The sequence below is a fragment of the Dendrobates tinctorius genome, unplaced genomic scaffold, assembly GCF_039654945.1.
Source record: "Dendrobates tinctorius isolate UK_male_01 unplaced genomic scaffold, ASM3965494v1 ptg000165l, whole genome shotgun sequence".
NCBI classification, from domain to species: Eukaryota; Metazoa; Chordata; class Amphibia; order Anura; family Dendrobatidae; genus Dendrobates; species Dendrobates tinctorius.
The window spans coordinates 7785811-7804121 of NW_027361832.1; the positions used below are offsets into that span (position 1 = coordinate 7785811).

Below are 18311 nucleotides of genomic sequence, written 5' to 3' on the forward strand. Positions count from 1 at the left end.
AGAAGGTGAAAAATTACAAGAGAGTCTTAATAGTCTCCTCTCTCTGGTACAGAATAAGGACTCCGGGACCACTAAGCGACCCCTCTTAGCTAAGCCCTGCCCAGCTCAGCCTTCTGCCAGACACAAATTAAGGGGAGGTAGAAATTAACATCTGCGAAAATTCTACAAGACAGATTGTTTCAGGAGCATGCTGAGAGTCCGGCAAACTGACAAACACTGTAAGCCAAGTTTTCTTAAGTTTACTTAATTTGCTTTGTGCTCCTTTATTCAAAGTGCCTAGAATTTTCCTTTAAAATGACCATGTTCTTGGATTTTGGGAAGAAACCCAAGGAAACACAGAGAAGACATTCAAACCCTATAGAGATTGGTGTCCTCAGCAGAATGAAACTGATGAAAAGCTATTTGAAGCAGAAAGCTACATAAGCAAAGAAATGATAATGCGAAAAACATATTTGAGATGTCCTTGACTTACCAGCATCCTGGACGTATTGAAAAAGTCCAGTTCTCAAGTCATCAGAGCTGTGCTCTGTCTTACAGGTTGAAAGTCTACTGATCACAGGGGAGACGGGAAGAAGGGGCTGCTCACAATCTGTAGTGCCCAACCCTGACTCTCTCTTCAGGTATTCCTGGACAAGTTCATTCAGAAGTGTTAAGCAATTCAGGTTCTCCTGACCCCAGAAAACCTAGAAAGAAAACATTATTAGCAATGGAAAGGTATAAAAACATACAGCTCAATCTGGAAGTTATCTAAACACCACTTATTCCCGTTGATTAGATATTTTATTTGGCAGGGTCTCATTCGTAGTTCATGAGAAAAGTTAAAGAGAAAGAGATAACTTCCTCTGACTCGTGTTCTCGGCACAGTGCTGCTATTGTCTTCAATCCTGGTTTATATCAACACCAAGAATTTGTCCAGTAAATCAAATTAAATGTACCGCTATTATCTCCAAGACCGGTAGGGTGCCACCTGTAAAAATTAAATTCAGCCCCATAAATCTTATTTTACATGTATTATTACGTCTTGTGTGTTTTCATAGATCAAGTCAGAATCAATATGCTCCTGTACTATCGTAAGTTTTACTAAGGTCTAGAAAAATTATGAGGGTTGCCTGGTTTAATAAAGACCATTTATAAAATTCCCAATTGGGGGTTTCTGAATTGTTAAAAGAAGGGAGTTCATTACTTAAAGTTATTTAGGACCCCCAAATGTAGATCGCCCAATCATAGAAGGCCAGAAAGATCGATATATGATAAAATTCTGCCCAAACATTTCTCTATCATAGAATAGGTTTCTTGCCCCTTAATTGGGAATCTAATATTGAGATCATATTGCTAAGCTGCTGTAATTATAGGAGTGTCCTTTGTATGGCTAAATATCTATAAATGCTGATTTACAATATGAGACTAGTTTCTGCTCTACGTCTACTATGGTAGAAACAAGTAGATTCCTCTTCAATAAGAATCTTCAGGTCTAAACAAAGGAACATTTATTTTCACCTGTTAAAGGGGTTGCCCGGGCTTTTCACATAATCTCAGAACATATCTGGGCTGCAGAATTATGACAATAAGTAATTTACTTTCTGTCACTAGTTTGCATGGTTTTCTAGATATTCTAGAACGTCCAAGGGGGGGGGGTGTTATGGCATTGAAATGAGAACTATTCGTAACCTCCTACTCTACTCCAAACCTGCCCTCTATAGCAACAACCCCACCCTCCATAGCTACAGGCACTCCCCCTCTACATGAAGAAGCCCTCATCACACAGTAACAAATCCTCCCCCTCTAGCAGCCTCAGTGCAGAGAGCTGCTCCTCCCCAGACACACGCTGAACAGTGATCTATGGAAAGTGAAACTAAACCAGTGAGGAGGGAAAATCGTCCTGTATTCTGGGACACTCCATGATTACAATACATAACTCATTATCAGTAATTCCTTCCCTCACTGTCCCAGGCTGCTGGCAGCAGTGAGAACAGACTGTGTGATAGCCAGTGCTGGGGGTCTGCAGCTTCTAATCTGCACAGGGGATGGCAGTCACTGATGTAATCTGTTGTGTGACAAAGCCTCTGCTGTGTGAGTGAGACAGCTCTGTGTCACTGATGTCTTCACACAGCAGCAGATTTGGTGCAGTGTATGTGTGAGCACTGTGTCTCTAATTACACAAATACTGATGGGAGCAGCCTGTCCCAGAATACAGGACGATGTGTGTCTAGGGGAGGAGCAGCTCTCTGCACTGAGGCTGCAGGAGGGGGAGGAATTGTTACTGTGTGAGGAGGGATAGGCTTCTTCATGTGGTCAGGGAGGGCCTGTAGCTATGGAGGGTGGGGTTGTTGCTATAGAGGGCATGTTTGGAGTAGAGTAGGAGGTTACGACTAGTTATCATTTCAATGCCATAACACACCCCCCCTTGGACGTTCTGTTCAGAATATCTAGAAAACTGTGCAAACTAGTGACAGAACGTAAATTACTTATTGTCATAATTCTGCAGCCCAGATATGTACTGAGATTACGTGAAAAGCCCGGACAACTCCTTTAAGGTCACATGTTGTATTACTATCTTTTAACTGCCTATTTAGGATGAACTGCAAAAAAATGACCAGGAACCATTAAGGCCCCGTCTCGCTAGCGAGATCGCTGATTTTGTGACACCACAGCGAGAACGCGGTGTGTGACGGGGATCAGCGACCGGCCCCCCTGCCGGGTATTGCGGATCATGCTCAATTGGCCTGGGCCATTTTTTCATCGCTAGTCTCCCGCTGGCCAGCACGCATCGCTGCATGTGGCAGCGAGAGACCAGCAATCAGCGACGCTGGACGCTGGTTTCTAATGTAAACATCGGGTATCCAGGAGCCGTGGCCTGATCGCTGGAGGGGCTGTCTATGTGACAGCTCACCAGCGATCAGCCTAACGATGTCCCAGCGATCCCATCCATGTCGGATCGTTGGTGGGATCGCTGGGACATTGTTAGGTGTAACGGGGGGCTTTAGTCTAGGTGAGGTGAACATCAAAAGAACTTCACCGGGCAGCAAAGTGGCTCAGTGGATAGCCTTGCAGCTCTGGAGTCCTGGGTTCGAATCCCACCAAGGACAACATCTGCAAGGAGTTTGTATGTTCTCCCCATGTTTGCGTGGGTTTCCTCCGGGTACTCCGGTTTCCTCCCACACTCCAAAAGACATACTGACAGGGAATTTAGTTTGTAAGCCCCATCGGGGACAGTGATGATAGTGTGTGCAAAACTGTAAAGCGCTGCGGAATATGTTAGCGCTATATAAAAATAAAGATTATTATTATTATAAAGGGATTGTCTAGGCTTCAGGCTCAAGTCTGCAGTGACTATGTGACTGCACAATGAGAAATCTTCATGGCGCGCACTGTGAGTGCTGTCAGGATTCTCTCTGGTGCAGGGCGCATGACTAGCATGCTTCCAGCAACATTCTGACTACACATGTCTGGCCTCACTGAGTGCACATCTAGTCGGCATGGGGCCACATGTATGTAAACCACCAATTTGAAGTCATGGGTTCACCCCGCTCTCAGAGAATACTGACATTGCGCAAAATGCACGTTATGAGGATTCACAAGTCTGCAATCACACGGTGACTGCAGACTTCAGCCCAAAGCCTGGACAACCAGTTTTAAAAAAATTATTTCATAATTAAAGTACCTGCAGCAGCCCGCATCTCATATCAAGAAGGATTTTAGGAGTTACCGGTTGGGTCCCCGGGTCCCCACTATGTTTGCACCAACATGCTTCAAGATTCACAGAGCCCGAAACTGGTCCGATTAGATTCCTGCTTCGTTCATTCAAGCTTGTTTTCACAACAAAGTCATTTAAATCCAGATTGAACAGCGCTCCAGAAATGGTGTCTGCTGTATAGTAAGAAAAAGGAATAACTGTATCATATGTACCATCAACAAAATACATATATACGGGAGAAAACATGCAGAATCAAAAAACACTTAAACAGATTAATCGGTTTTAAAATGTAATATCCTAAAGACCTCATGCATTTAAAAATAGCAAAATCATCACTACTTACAACCCTGACGCCCCAGTGTCGCCTCTCCCCTGCTCCCTGATGGTGTTTGTAGATATGGCTGCAGTGGTGACGTCACGACTACAGGACTATCTGCTGCAACCAATCAATGGACTAAAAGGTCTACCTTGGTATAACCACTGAGCCCCTTTATTGACTGCGGTTATCAGGTTATGTAGTCGTGATATCATTACTGCAGCCATGTTATCAAAGACCATCAGGGAGCCGCAGAGAGGTGGTGATGAAGCGTTAGGTGGCAAGTCAAGATGAAGACTAACCGGAGCGCTAGTGGATCACGCGCACTGCCTCTCCATTCATTCTTAAGTGTAAATGGAGCAGTAGCGCACATGATTTACCTCCGCTCCATTCACAAAAGGTGCTTCAGGGTTGTGGTTGCTGGGGAGGTCTTAGGAGATAACCCCATTAAGTCCTCTCCTTTAGTGAGTCTGTGTGTGTGTGTGCGCGCAGTGGAGTCTTTGGTATTCATGAGTTTTGTCTTCTTCCCACCTGAACAGGATGTCCTAGCACTTGTCTTTAATCAAGAAAGATTTAATCACAGTACTATCAGTGTATTTGCCACTACTTTAAGATACTGTCAAAATAGGAGGGATACGTTCCCCTTAAATGACTGCCACAGGGAAATGTAGTAATATTACATGCTGGACATTCCATTGAAAGGTTGATGCAATGCATGAACATCCTGATTAAGTAGGGCGAGAGGACGGTTGCTCTCCACTCCGGCTCATGTAGGTGGCTCCGCAAAGGAGACAACTCCTTTTTGCAGCCGTCGATATTGCTGGTGGAAATAGCAGTTAGACACAGTCCCTGGGGCAGCACGGTGGCTCAGTGGTTATCAGTGTTGCTTTGCAGCGCTGGGGTCCTGGGTTTAAATCCCACCAAGGAAAACATCTGCAAGGAGTCTGTTAGTTCTCCTCGTGTTTGCGTGGGTTTCCTCCGGTTTCCTCCCACACTCCAAAGACATTCTAATTGGGAATGTAGACTGTGAGCCCCAATGGGGAAAGTGATGATGTCTTTAAAGCACTACATAAGTGAGTAAAATAAATAAAGAAGCCACTGGATGATATATAATTATTCTGAAGTGTCCATATGAATCAATAGAGCACATGGTCAGGGTACTGCAGTGCACAGGCTCCGGGAAAGGTCAGAGAGGTCCGGCGCCTGCGCACTGCAGTACTCTGCTCTGCCCTCAACAGGGCAGAGCAGTGCACCTGCGCCGGAGATGCACGGGAAGCAAAGAGGACGTTATCGTTAGAAGATGGGAGGCGCTGGACCGGACCGCGACCGCCCCTTGGGGAGTATAATATAACTCGCTTTTCTTATCTTTCAGGTTACATCGGGGGCTTATCTACAGCATTACAGAAAGCTGAAGATAAGCCCCTGATGGCGGTGGTCGCATCTTATATGCCAAAAATGAGGTGACAGATTCCCTTTAAAATCTCGACTACTTTTCTGGTATTGGGATATACAAATCTGTGGTGAGAAACACTAGCGTATCAGTCCTTTATGGACGTACCCATTAGGGTAACTCCACCTTTGTACTAGACTTCCTGCATTTAGCAGAAACCTCAATAATACAGAATTTAATTTTTTTTTTTAACAAACTTCTTGAACCACATTATGTAGGGAATGAAACCTCTAACTCAGGGTCCACTCCTACAAAATCTATTGATTAATTTTCAGCTTTTTGTACTCCTTTATGTTCTTTTCCATTATTACACTCATTACTGTATATTCCCCCATTATCCCTTGCCACCTTTCAACATAATAATAATCATGAAATACAACTGCTTGCACATTTTCCCATTACATGGAGATGTATTCGCTGTCCACGAGCACTGTGACTGTGCGTTATCGTTGCATCTCCTATACTTTAAATTGCCCAATAAAATACATTATCTAAAAATTACAACCCCAGTATATCATGTGCCTAACGGACAATCCCGAATTTCACTTCAACCAGCTGAGATTTCGAAATCAGCTCGGCTTCAGCCAGACCAGTGCTGCCATCTATGATTAAACACCATTTTTCATGCCAGCTGGAAGGGATGTGTGTGAACACTACATACATTCAAGAAAAACCCTAAGTAATGACTGTTTTGCAGAGGTTTGTGATCCCTGATACATGAGAACAGTTCTATCAGGCATAATAGCGTAGCTTGGCATCAGCGCCTCTTCTCTACAGTACATTCGCTCCCAGAGGCCAAATTATTTAAACACATTAAAAAAAATCATCTTGAAATTCAGACAAGGAGCAAAAATTGCAGTTTCCATAAAAAGTAACTAGATGCCAGAAGACATGAGCCAACTGATTTTTAAAGCAGCAGCTTAGGATAAAGAAGATAAAACCCTTGCTAGAACAACCACGATGCTAGGAAGCAAACAATCGCTCAGGACAAGTGTAGCCATTTCATGACTATCCTTCATAAAATACTTCTCAATTTATGCTTGAAGACCATCTTATTTTTATACTATGTTTAATTTTGCATTAAAAATACTTTCCTTTAATTACATTGTGATTATGGTCTAAACAAGTTATTATTTATCCATTGGACATGTTACAGCTTTTAGATATGTATGGGTCCTACTGTTAGGACCACCACCGATCCACAAAACAAATGACTGTGTCTACTGCTCTCCCTTGGTCCTCCTAGGATTGCAAGATTGCGCTCAAAAGGAACTGAATGAAGCATCAGGTTAAGCATGTACCCTGTTTCTCCAGAGAAGTCTATAGCTCGGCTATCTTGCCATATTTAGCGATATAGTGCCAGAGTCATCAAGATCGGCAATTTTCACACCGGTCTTGATGAGGGACGTGCTGGAGCCAGACACTTCTGATTTATGAAGAGATGCATGCCTCCTCTTGACTGTGGGGCATCTGAAATGTGGCATGTGACTGTGCGCTATGCCAGAAATCTAACTACAGTCAGGTACTAGTTTGAGATTTTTGGTGTAGGGAACACCACCGCTAATCATGAGTTAGACGAGCTGTGGCATCATCAGCCCCATCCAGCAGAGCTGCATGAAAACAGCAAAAGTTGTAAAATTTAGGTCTTTCTATAATGGACCCCCCACATTTATACCTTAAGAATTTAGCCCTATGGGGCTTAATTTCCTTAGGATTAGTGAAAAAAATTCTTGAGTAAATTCGCATCTCCTCACCTTCCTTTTCAATCTTTATGGCATAATATTACCTTCCCACCTGGTGTGGATGACTACACTTCCTTTTCAAGGTGGCTGGCTAATGGCTTGGGTAAAGTTCAACAATTCTGCTCTTCTGGCCTAATCTCTTTTGAGGTATTGAGAGAGAAATACTTAGGGTACCATTACACTAAGCGACGCACCAGCGATCCCGACAACTATACGACCTGGTTAGGCTCGCTGGTGCGTCGCTAAATGGTCGCTAGTAAGCGGTCAACAGGCAGATCTCTTCAACAAAGCAGCAATGATCCGGTGATCCGTATAACGACCTCGGCAGTCGTTGGGACCTTGTCACACAGCAGCTGCTCTGACGACTTCCGCCTGCGTCACTGAGTTCTGAGTCGCCAACAAAGTCGCTCGTTGGCTTCAAACACAGCGATACATGCTGGCCAGCGGGACACCAGCGATCAAAAAAATGGCCTAGGACATTCGCACACGATCAGCGACATCGCAGCGAGATCGATGACTACATCGCTGTTGCGTCACAAAACCGGTGACGCAACAGCGATCTCGCTAACGATCTCGTTGTGTGAGACGGGGCCTTTAATCTTGCCTGTGGATATCTTGCTTCTGATCTTGTGCATATAGCAGGCACTAGCTACTACCATTCTCCATACTCCCTTTACCAAGGATCACTTGGAAGCTTTGCTTCATTACAAATTATCCATGCTCAGGGTACGCGCACTCAACGGTATTTTTTAACAGACGGCTTCTGCCCCAGAAACTGCCTGAACTTCAGAAAGGCTCAAAATAATGAACATATGCATTTCCAAGAAAAGATGATTTGCTGTTGATATGTTCAGTCTACTCACCGTCTTTTAACCTCTTCAGGTTTCTATTAAACATCAAATGGTAAAAGAAGTGACCTGTCCATTAGTCTGGCATTACAATACAAGTTAATGGGACAGCTCAAAAGACACTTGGAAGATGCCTGGATGTCTTATGAAGAGTTTTTGTCTTTTTAGCTGCTAGCAAATAATAGCTCAAGTCTGGAAAAAAATACTCATCTCATGTCCAGAATTTTTCTGCCTATGTAGATAACGTTATGAGCAATAATCAACTTATTAGTGTCCAGAATGATACTCAGACTACATTTTTAAAAATCTGGGACTTGTGCATAACATATGTTCATCAGCAATTGTGAAATGCTAGCCCGTCTTGTCTTTAAGCTACATAATGAGCTCTATTAGCTTCTGGTCCTTTTTATTCTCCTAGTGCCCAAAAATGTTTTCTCATCCTCTCTACATTTCCCTTATATTTTTGTAATTCTTTTTTTTTTGTTCCTATACCATCATGTTGATGTTAATTGCTATTGTTTTCTTTGTATTTGCTAAAAGATTATTTGTATTAATCGCTAAAGCTGTGTGCTTTTTTCAACCCTGGTTATACTGATTAAATCTACTAAAATGTTTGAAAGAGTATTTGGTAAGAGCTAACAAGACATAATTTGGGGATATTAAAAAAAAAAGAATGTAGAAGTACAGCTGAGTTTGGACAAGGTATTGTGTTGTGGACTAAGAGAAGTTTTAAGAATCAATGGGACATAGAGATTTGTTGCATCAGTATACAAACTATTACTGTTAGGAAATGTAAAACTATGGGAAAATAAAGACTTGTAAAGCAACTAATATATATCAAGTGGAATTATAATAAAGATATGAAAAGAGAATTTCAGCAAAGTAACCTAGAAATCTTGGTAGGGGACTGTTCTTTATTCAAACCCATGTTTTATTTTCTGTCGAGCATTCTTAACTAAACCAGATACGACTGTACATCCCTTTTGTTTTTCTTTGACCACTGTTTAACAATCATACTTTGAGAATTCACAATTCATTCACTCTTACAAAATTGTATATAGAGTAGGAAAAGTAATAAAACACACAAATAAATAAACATATATTAAGAAAATAAGTACAGTGCCTTGCGAAAGTATTCGGCCCCCTGGAACTTTTCAACCTTTTCCCACATATCATGCTTCAAACAAAGATACAAAATGTAAATTTTTGGTGAAGAATCAACTAGTGGGACACAATTGTGAAGTTGAACAAAATTTATTGGTTATTTTAAATTTTTGTGGAAATTCAAAAACTGAAAAGTGGGGCGTGCAATATTATTCGGCCCCTTTAAATCCTATACATTTTCTTAATTGCATGAATACTTCAGGTAATACATATACCGTAATAGAGAACACGAACCGGCTATTTCTTACTATAATTTACTTTAACCCTACATAATTATATTGGATCACATTTACTACTAGAGTTATGTTTCTCTCAAATTTAAAAAGATCCAAAATATGAGAGGGAACGATAAACCTAACTTACACCCAGACAGTATCATTATTGCAATTAAAATCCAACTATGCTCAGTATATCAGGTTCAGCTAATGGACCCTTTTACCATTCGGACATAGTAAAGATACACTATATAAATAGAATATTGAGGATTTTTAATTCAGTTCATCGACCTACAACTCACATTACATGTCTGAGCTTCGGAGATTGTCCGCAGGACAACACATATCTAAAGCTAATAGTTATTGTAATATCCATTAAGCTCTTTGGGCAAGGAGCCCTAATGCACTGTATCCATTCTTGGCTGTATTCCTCTGAGGGAGAAGCGAACAATTTATTTAGAAAAATAACATTTTATAAACTAGTAACCTGGAGGAAAGTAATCCTTCTCAGCTGTTCTTTCCTTTCTTCTGTTGACTTTGGAGACGCTACTTAATAGAGACATTGACAATTGCGAACACTTTATGCTAATGTTATTGAAAACACAAAGATGCAGACAGTCAGATAGTCTTTGGATAGCAATAACCGTACACATAGCAGTTAGGGTGTGAATATTAATGTGGGGAGTGATTTCTATCCAGTGTCCCTATGATATAATTTTACCCTCACAGCAGGAAGTGTTAACAGTCCCTTTGTGGAGTCAGTAAGCCAAACCTCCGACTCCGACTCTTCAATTTCCATGACACCGACTCCAACTCCACGACTCAGACTCCCTCATGCAAGGGCTGTGGGGTCGGTAAGCCAAACCTCCGACTCTATCTCCTCAATTTCCACGACACTGGCTCCACCATAATGGGTGTAAGGATTATGGAATTTCCTTTGTGCCCATTGCCCTGATCCAAGATGGAGCCTCGTATCTTGCCTTGTCATGGAACTCACGGTCTGTCCTGATTATTTAAGTCCGCGTCATGTGCTGTCCTGTGCCTGAGTATTTTGTTGCTGTCTTGCTCCTGCGTTCCTGCTCATCTGCTAGTGGACTCCCTGCTGCGGTTCGTTACTCGGTGCTCTGCCTCTCTACGTTCTGTTACCTACAGCTCTTCTGTGCTTAACTACTGTCTGGGACTTTTGGTGTGGAGCGAATCACCCTTGGAACTCCTGTGGCCAGTAAGGAATCCTGCCTTTGCCATCTCCTTTAGGTCTGTGTTTGTTTGGGCTGCGTTGCTGGACTTGTGCGGGACTTTCAGCCCTAAAGATACATATAGCGACCTTCTCCTGTTTCTGCCACTCCTGTATCAAGGTGGACTTCTACTTTTGAGTACCGTGTGCCTTTTCCCCTTATGTTTGCTGGACATCTCCACTCTAGTGCTGTGTGAGTACTGATTCATTACATCATGGGACTGCCTCATTAATGCGGTGTACTTACTTACATATCTGCTGCTGGACTCCTACGTTTAGTGCCTCGTGTGCACTTGCGTATTAGTACTGTTGGACTGGTTCTTATTAGCGGTCTTACTCCGCTCTTCAGTCACTTGGGACATTTCCATCTTGTGCTGAGTTTTCGTTACATTTGCAGAAAGTGTACTGACAGTTTTGCTTTACTGATACCATTCCATATCATGCTGTGTTTTCGTTACAATTGCAGGAAGTGCTCAGTCTGTTTTGCTTTACCTGCATCATTCCATATTGTACTGTGTTTCTGTTACTGTTGCAGGAAGTACTCTGTTTAGTTTTGTCACTCTTGTGAAAAATACTTATTACATCAACTTTGGTCTCCTCTCATATTGTCCCACGCAATCAGATTCCGTAGTACCAATATCATTATTACAATGGGCTCCAACGCCGACTCCACAGCCCTAATAGAGACATCCCACTTACCTCCCATTCGGGCAGACCAATCCTATCTATGTATTACATGATCTATTGTTCACTAAAAAAATACATTTAAGAGCTTGTCCAGGTTTTGGGCCCAAGTCAATCTATGTGAATGCAGATTAGTGAATCCACACAACTCACACACTGCATGCAGTCAGGATTCTCCTGTACAGCGCTGAAAGCAGGCAGGCACGTGACTGCAAGAATGCTATTTGAATTCATGGGGTAACATACCGACTAGACTTGTGTGGCCTTGCTCAATTAAAGTGAATTGAGTGAGGCTGGATACATCTAATTGGAATGTGGCCGGAAGTATACAAATCGCTAACTTGCAATCCCAGAGCTGGCACCAGATAATCCTGACAGCGCTTAGGCTGGGTTCACATTGCGCTAAGGGTGTACGTTTAACGCATCCGTTACATAACGGCATTAACGCTATGTAACGGATGCGTTAACGCACCCATAGACTTCTATAGGCGAGCGCATCGCTAATGCATGCCATAATCGGCATGTGTTAGCGATGTGCCGTCTTTCTGTGACGGACCCTCTGACGCAGTCTGCAGCGTTTGGGGGTGCATCACTGCTGGCGCAGATGGAGCATAACGCTCTCACAAATCAGGAGTAGCGTTGATGCAGTCCGCCAATTTTATGCGTTGAGCGGACTACATTAACGCAATGTGAACCTAGCCTTACTATGATGATTCAGAAGTCTGCAGTCACAAAAAGCCTGGACAACTTTTTTAAAGACATATCAACTTCTAGGACATTTATGGAATTACCACAGGCAGTGCACCTAACATTAAATTCATGGCCCCTGTTAACAGTGAAACGGTTGAATGTGCAGCGCTTTCAACTCCCTTCTATGGAATTCTGAAAAGATCAGAGCAGGACTGACCTGCTATTTTTGGAATTGCCAAAGAAGTAAATATGAATTGAGCCACACATGTGCAGACACCTCTCCATGCGTGAGATGTGGTCGCATTCTCAAGATAAGTGTTGTTCCTAGAGTTGGGAATCACATCTTTGAAACATTTATAGCTTGTTAAATAGATACACTAAAAATGTATGAGATGGGAAAACTTCATTTATGCAGCGTCACAAGATGACTTTCAGAAAAAGCAACTGATGGCTGGGGGCTTTTTCCAGAATCTGGATGCGTTTCAATCAGCTGATCGCCAAGCTGGTTGATCTTAGAGATCTGTCTTGTCAAGATACCCACTTTATTAAGCCATATATTGTGTTTCTATACGAGGTTTTCCTTAAAGACCATATTAACAGAGGGATAATTATAATTGCAAAGTCAATGGAGAATCCAACCTAGTTGCTCTAGAAATACATTTCTGCAGATGATTATTCGTACCTCCAAACTTTTGATAAACAGAAAGAGGGACAAAGTATGTGACAAGCAGTTAAGGGCCTTTTACACATAGCGATATCGCTAAAGCGACACCGATTTTGTGACGCAACAGCGATATCGCTAGCGATCTCCCTACATTTGTCACACTTACCTCCAACCGGCCCCCTCGCTGGATATCGCTGATCGTGCGAGAACGTCCTGGGCCGTTTTCTTCTCCCTGGAGTCCCGCTGGCGTCGACAAGCGACGCATGGACGCAGGCGGAAGACGTCATCATCGTTGCCGTCTGACAGGTAAGTAACGACCGCCGAGCATCGCTGGTGAGATCTGCCTGTTTGGCAGCTTAATAGCGACCATTTAGCGATGCACCAGTGATCCTGACCGAGTCGTATCGTTGTCGGGATCGCTGGTGCATCGCTAAATGTAACGGGACCTTTAGCCTTGCGGCACATTTTGGCAACGCCCCTTGTCACAACTCAATTCACACCGACTTATAGTTTCTTTCTACCCTGACAGGTGGAGATTGCAGTGAGAGAAATTCAGCAGACGCCCGAGACTGCAGAGTGGACTCCGATGCAGTGTCCAGGTCAGCACTATCTGAAGGCTGGACGGGAGACCGCAAATCTCTTACCTTCTGGTGTAGCTTTTGATTAGTCAGAGCTGGTGCCACGTCATCTGAGCATTCTGCTCATCACTAGTTGGAATTTATGGATTTTTTTTGTTCATTCATTCACAGTCTTAGCAGTCAGAACTTTCTCATCGTTATATAGCTTCACTATATGATACATGGCTTTTTTGTGTCTGTATGGCCATGTTCACATGTAACAAATACAGTGTTTTTTTGTTTTCTGCAGTTGTCTGCACCAAACTATGCATTAACAATTTTCTCTGTATTGCATCTTTTCTGAATTTTTTTTAAGGTCTTTTCCCCCTTATTTGATGCGGTTTTGGTGCAGATGCTTTTTTGTGTGTTTCTTAGGACTTGCTCACACAAGCGTATAACATGGCCAAGTGCAGATCTGAGATTATTTTCTCATTTTTCCCATTATTTTTCAGATTCAGCATGAGAAAACAATCGAAGCATGCTGCGAGACTCGACTCACACGCACCCACTCAAGTCTATGGGTGCATGTGAAACATCGGACTACAATCGTATGACATCTGATATACTTGCACACAGGCGATGGAAAAGATGGAGAAATTAAGCTCTCCGTCTTGTCCACACCTGTGAGAAGATAATTTTTAGCAATTTTATATTTTTAAAAAATGTATTTTTTCTCCCTCTAGAATATAATGACATAAGAAATACGTTACGATGTACAGATTTATCAGTATAATCTGCCTGTGGAGTCAGAGCCTGCAATACAGATAAAGTACACAAAAATTATGCCAGTGACATCACCAGAGCCTGTGGATCAAATGCTTTAGTTCCTACCTATGTTGTTGTAGGTTGTGGGTTTGAATATTGGGGAAACAAACAAAAAAAAAAGAAAAAAATGATATTTTTGTAATTGCTTTTTTTATTATTTTCTGTAGGAACAAAAAAATCTGACTTTTTCTTCACCTATAGTATACAGGGAACAAAGAAATACTGTTACATACAATGTACCTCTATGTACATGTATAATCTGCTTCTGAGTTCACTGCCTGCAATACAGGTCAACATCACCAAATTCTCCAAACTACATCATTTTGGGCATAGTTATGGCTCTGGCCTTCAAACATGGAGATGCGAGTTTGAGTATGAGAGAAGAAGTCCTCAAGGAGAAGGAGCCATGGAGCAATGACCCTCAGAGAGAGGCGAGTATTAGAAAGTACCGACGTGCAGTGACGTCACAGCGAATCTGGGACGGTTGAGAGCTATGGGTTATCTATTCAATTACATTAATGTAATGGGAGGCAATGGATTTAAAATCATACTATGTCTTTTATTGAAATGCGAGTGGAAATCACTTAAATGGAGTAGCACATTGCGTTTTCTAAAATAGAGTAAAGCAAAGTGAATACCGCAACAATATACAGCCATGCATTAACAAGCTCAGCTGGTAAGGCAGTAGGCACCTTCGTTTGGATTTGCGTTTTTGGCAGTTATGGATGCAACTTGAGCTCTTTTTGTAGCATCGTCATAAAGCTTAGCCCAAAATTGCATTGAAGTGACAAGCTCCCTTTCAAAGACCTGGATGCTGTGAAGCTAAACAGATGCAATGTATTGGTGAATTAATAAGTGCTCTTGCAGGAGGCAGATACTTTTGCCGCACAGAGCTTGTTCCGTCACACATATCAAACACTCGCACAGCGTGGTCTGGAAACCTTTTTAATTCACCACAGGCTGTAGTGGACTTAACTTTATTGGTTGTGTTAGGGTCAAAAGTGGGGGCTGAGCACTTGTAATATACACATGATTTCAAAAGGTCTTAATTACATTTTATACAGCGGGCCAGAAATCTTACTTGTTTTGTGTCTAAACACGGTTCATGGGGAGTTCAAGTCACTGATGAATCAGGAGAAAGAGATATCAAAGATGCTTATCTGCTTACAATGAGCTCATCTCTCCATACCCAAACATGCAGGCATGGTGCCATTAAGTCACCTAAAATTGCAACCATGGATAACAAACTAGGTGGACAAAGCAAACTTAAGGGGGTTTTACACATAGCGATATCGCTAACAATATTGCTAAAGCATCACCGATTTGGTGACGCAGCAGCGATATCGCTATGTGTGATACTTACCTCCGACCGGCTCCCCCGCTGTCCATCGCTGATCGCGCGAAATCGCGCAGCTCCATTTCTCGTCGGGCGCTTCCTGCTGGCGCCGACGAGCGACGTGTGGACGCGGATGGAGGACGTCAGGATCGCCGCGTCTGAAAGGTAAGTATCGTCCGCTGTATCGCTACTGCATCGCTGTGAGATCTTCCTGTGTGGAAGCTCGCTAGCGATCATTTAGAGATGCACCAGCGATCCTGACCGGGTCATATCGCTGGTGCATCGCTAAATGTTAAGAGGCCTTTAGGAGAGCTGTTCTATAATGGAATGTCAAAGTATATAATATGTGCAAATGTAAGAGCAATCAAGAGACAACTATTTAGACCATAATCAAAGACGTGAACATGGACAGAGGTACAAAAAGAAAATACATCAAGGTGGATATACTCCTAGGCGAAATGTTCGTTCAGCCAAAAAACTTCTATTTCTCAGTTGAGCTGTTCACGTGTTGCGTTTGGGGATAGTGGACACCTCCAACTGATCCTCTGCCAAGACATCAACTGTGAAAACCACCTATTTAGTCCTGAATAAATAAACATATGGACATGGAAGACAGTTATTGAGGTGAAAAAAAGTTAAGACAACACTGGTGAATAGACCTCTAGGTTGAACTCTCCTTCGGGCAACAGCCATCTTTCCCTGCCAACTCTCCATTGCGCGACTCATATGTTCGGTATAGGGAAGCTGGACACCTCCACCTGAACTTTCTCCTCCCAGACATCAACTGTGAAAACTACCTATTTGGTCCTGAATCAATGAACATCTGGACAAGGAAGAGAATTATTGAGGTAAAAAAAAAAGTAAACAAAACAATGGTGAATAGACCACTAGGCTGAACTCTCCTTCGGGCAACAGCCATCTTTCCCTGCCAACTCTCCATTGAGCGACTCATATGTTCTGTATAGGGAAGGTGGACAACTCCGCCTGAACCTTCTCTTTCCTGACATCATCTGTGAAAAATAGGAAGCTACACACACAATAGACAATTTGGTGTCTGCATCCAAATTGTCAGGTTTGGCCAACTTTAAAGAGGTTGTCCCGGCATGGGACAAATGTCTGCAGTAAAGGCCCCGTCACAATAAGCAATCTCGCTAGCGAGATCGCTGATTTTGTGACACATCAGCGATCTCGCCAGAAGATCGCTGTGTGTGACGGGGATCAGCGACCGGCCCTCCTGCCGGTTATCGCTGATCGTGCTCGAGCGGCCTGGGCCGTTTTTCGATTGCTGGTCTCCCGCTGCCCAGCGCACATCGCTGCGTGTGGCAGCGAGAGACCAGCGATCAGCGACGCTGGTTGCTAATGTAAACGTCGGGTATCCAGGAGCTGCGGCTCTTGGATAACCGCTGTTTACCTTGGAAACCGGCGTACACGCTGGTTTCCAAGGTAAACGTCAGGTATCCAAGAGTCGCGCGGCTGCTAGATACTCGATGTTTACCTTGGAAACCAGCGTGTACGCCTTTTTCCAAGGTAAACAGCGGGTATCCAGGAGTCGTGCGGCTTCTGGATACCTGACGTTTACATTAGAAACCAGCGTCGCTGGTCCTGATCGCTGGGGCTATGTGACAGTTCACCAGCGATCAGCCTAACGATGTCCCAGCGATCCCATCATGTCGGATCGTTGGTGGGATCGCTGGGACATCGTTTAGTGTGACGGGGCCTTTACTCTATGTGCAAGTTGTCACAATTCCTTTATATACTCCTTGCTTGCTGGCAGACACGAGACTGCATGTATGTAAAATTGCAGTCACGTGCCAAATTGACTCCTCCTACTTCTCTCAATTCTCTTCAACCACAAATACTGGGAGAACCGCACACTATCATGATTTGGCAGTCTGCAGTCAGAGTGATGGTAGACTTTTTTTTTCCTAAACAAGGACAACCCCTTTAACAGGTTTGGAGCGAATACATATTCTAGTGACATAATTAGAGAAGGGGCTGGTGGGGTTGATGATCTGAGACAATTGATGACCTGCAATAAATCTGCTTGTTTCCAGTCATCAGGCCGATGCAGGTAATGGTTAATCACCACTCACTACATTGTGACCGAGCCGCAGATTACCACTATATCTCCAGGTAAATAGTGTTCCTGGACTTGACAAGTTCTCTCTAATGGATTTTGTAAGGGAACCTAGCAGCTGATACATGTTGCCCGATTCACAGCAGCATGTATCAGACACTGACTGCACCAATTCAACCATATCTATTTAACTCTGAAATGCTGTTGCATTTCAGAGATAAACATTTTAGCAGCCACCGGGGACTGAGCCTCACAGTAGACGGACATGAGGGTCCTTAGTGGCTTCTACCTACCTGCTGCCCTTGAGAGATAGATCTCTCTGTATACAAGCAAGCAGGGAGAGACCTGTCACTCCAGGGCAGCGGGTGGGGAGAAGATGCCCAGTACCCCCCTGTCATGTGTGGCTCGGTGGCCTTTGGCTATTAAACATTTTTTCTCCAAAATGCAGAAGCGTTTTAGAGTTACAAATATATGGCTGAAATATTGCAGCCAGTGCCTGATACATGCTGACTGTGAATCGGGCAGCATACTGTATATCAGCTGTCAGGCTCTCTTTAAAATAAAGTTAACGTGGCCAACCCTTTTCAATAATTTTACGGGTTTGGAAAATTCCCATCCTCTGATTTAAAAAACATGCCCAACGGTGTATGCCTCTGGAGCAGTACATCTTCAACCCATTCCAAAACCAAAAAGCTATTACGGTACATGCTTGTATTTCCTATTTCCACGGATAGCCACACTCTTTGGAATGTGAAATGTTCAACTTGTGCAAGTTTAGTGTTTATCAAAGAATCGTGATGTTTTTCGGAACAAAT

At 43.1% G+C, this 18311-nt stretch overlaps 1 protein-coding gene across 4 annotated transcripts in view; it reads right to left on the reverse strand.

Moving 5' to 3' along the window:
- Positions 1-18311, reverse strand: part of VPS13B (vacuolar protein sorting 13 homolog B) — a 1297298-nt gene that overhangs the window by 235060 nt on the left and 1043927 nt on the right. For 3 of the 4 annotated variants that reach the window (XM_073550457.1, XM_073550459.1, XM_073550460.1), the window contains exons 37-38: positions 3662-3867; positions 473-683 (exon numbers count right to left, since the gene is read on the reverse strand). In XM_073550457.1, coding sequence (XP_073406558.1) covers positions 473-683; positions 3662-3867 — 417 coding nt within the window. The remainder of the gene's footprint in view (positions 1-472; positions 684-3661; positions 3868-18311) is intronic. The other variant, XM_073550458.1, reaches the window with a different exon arrangement.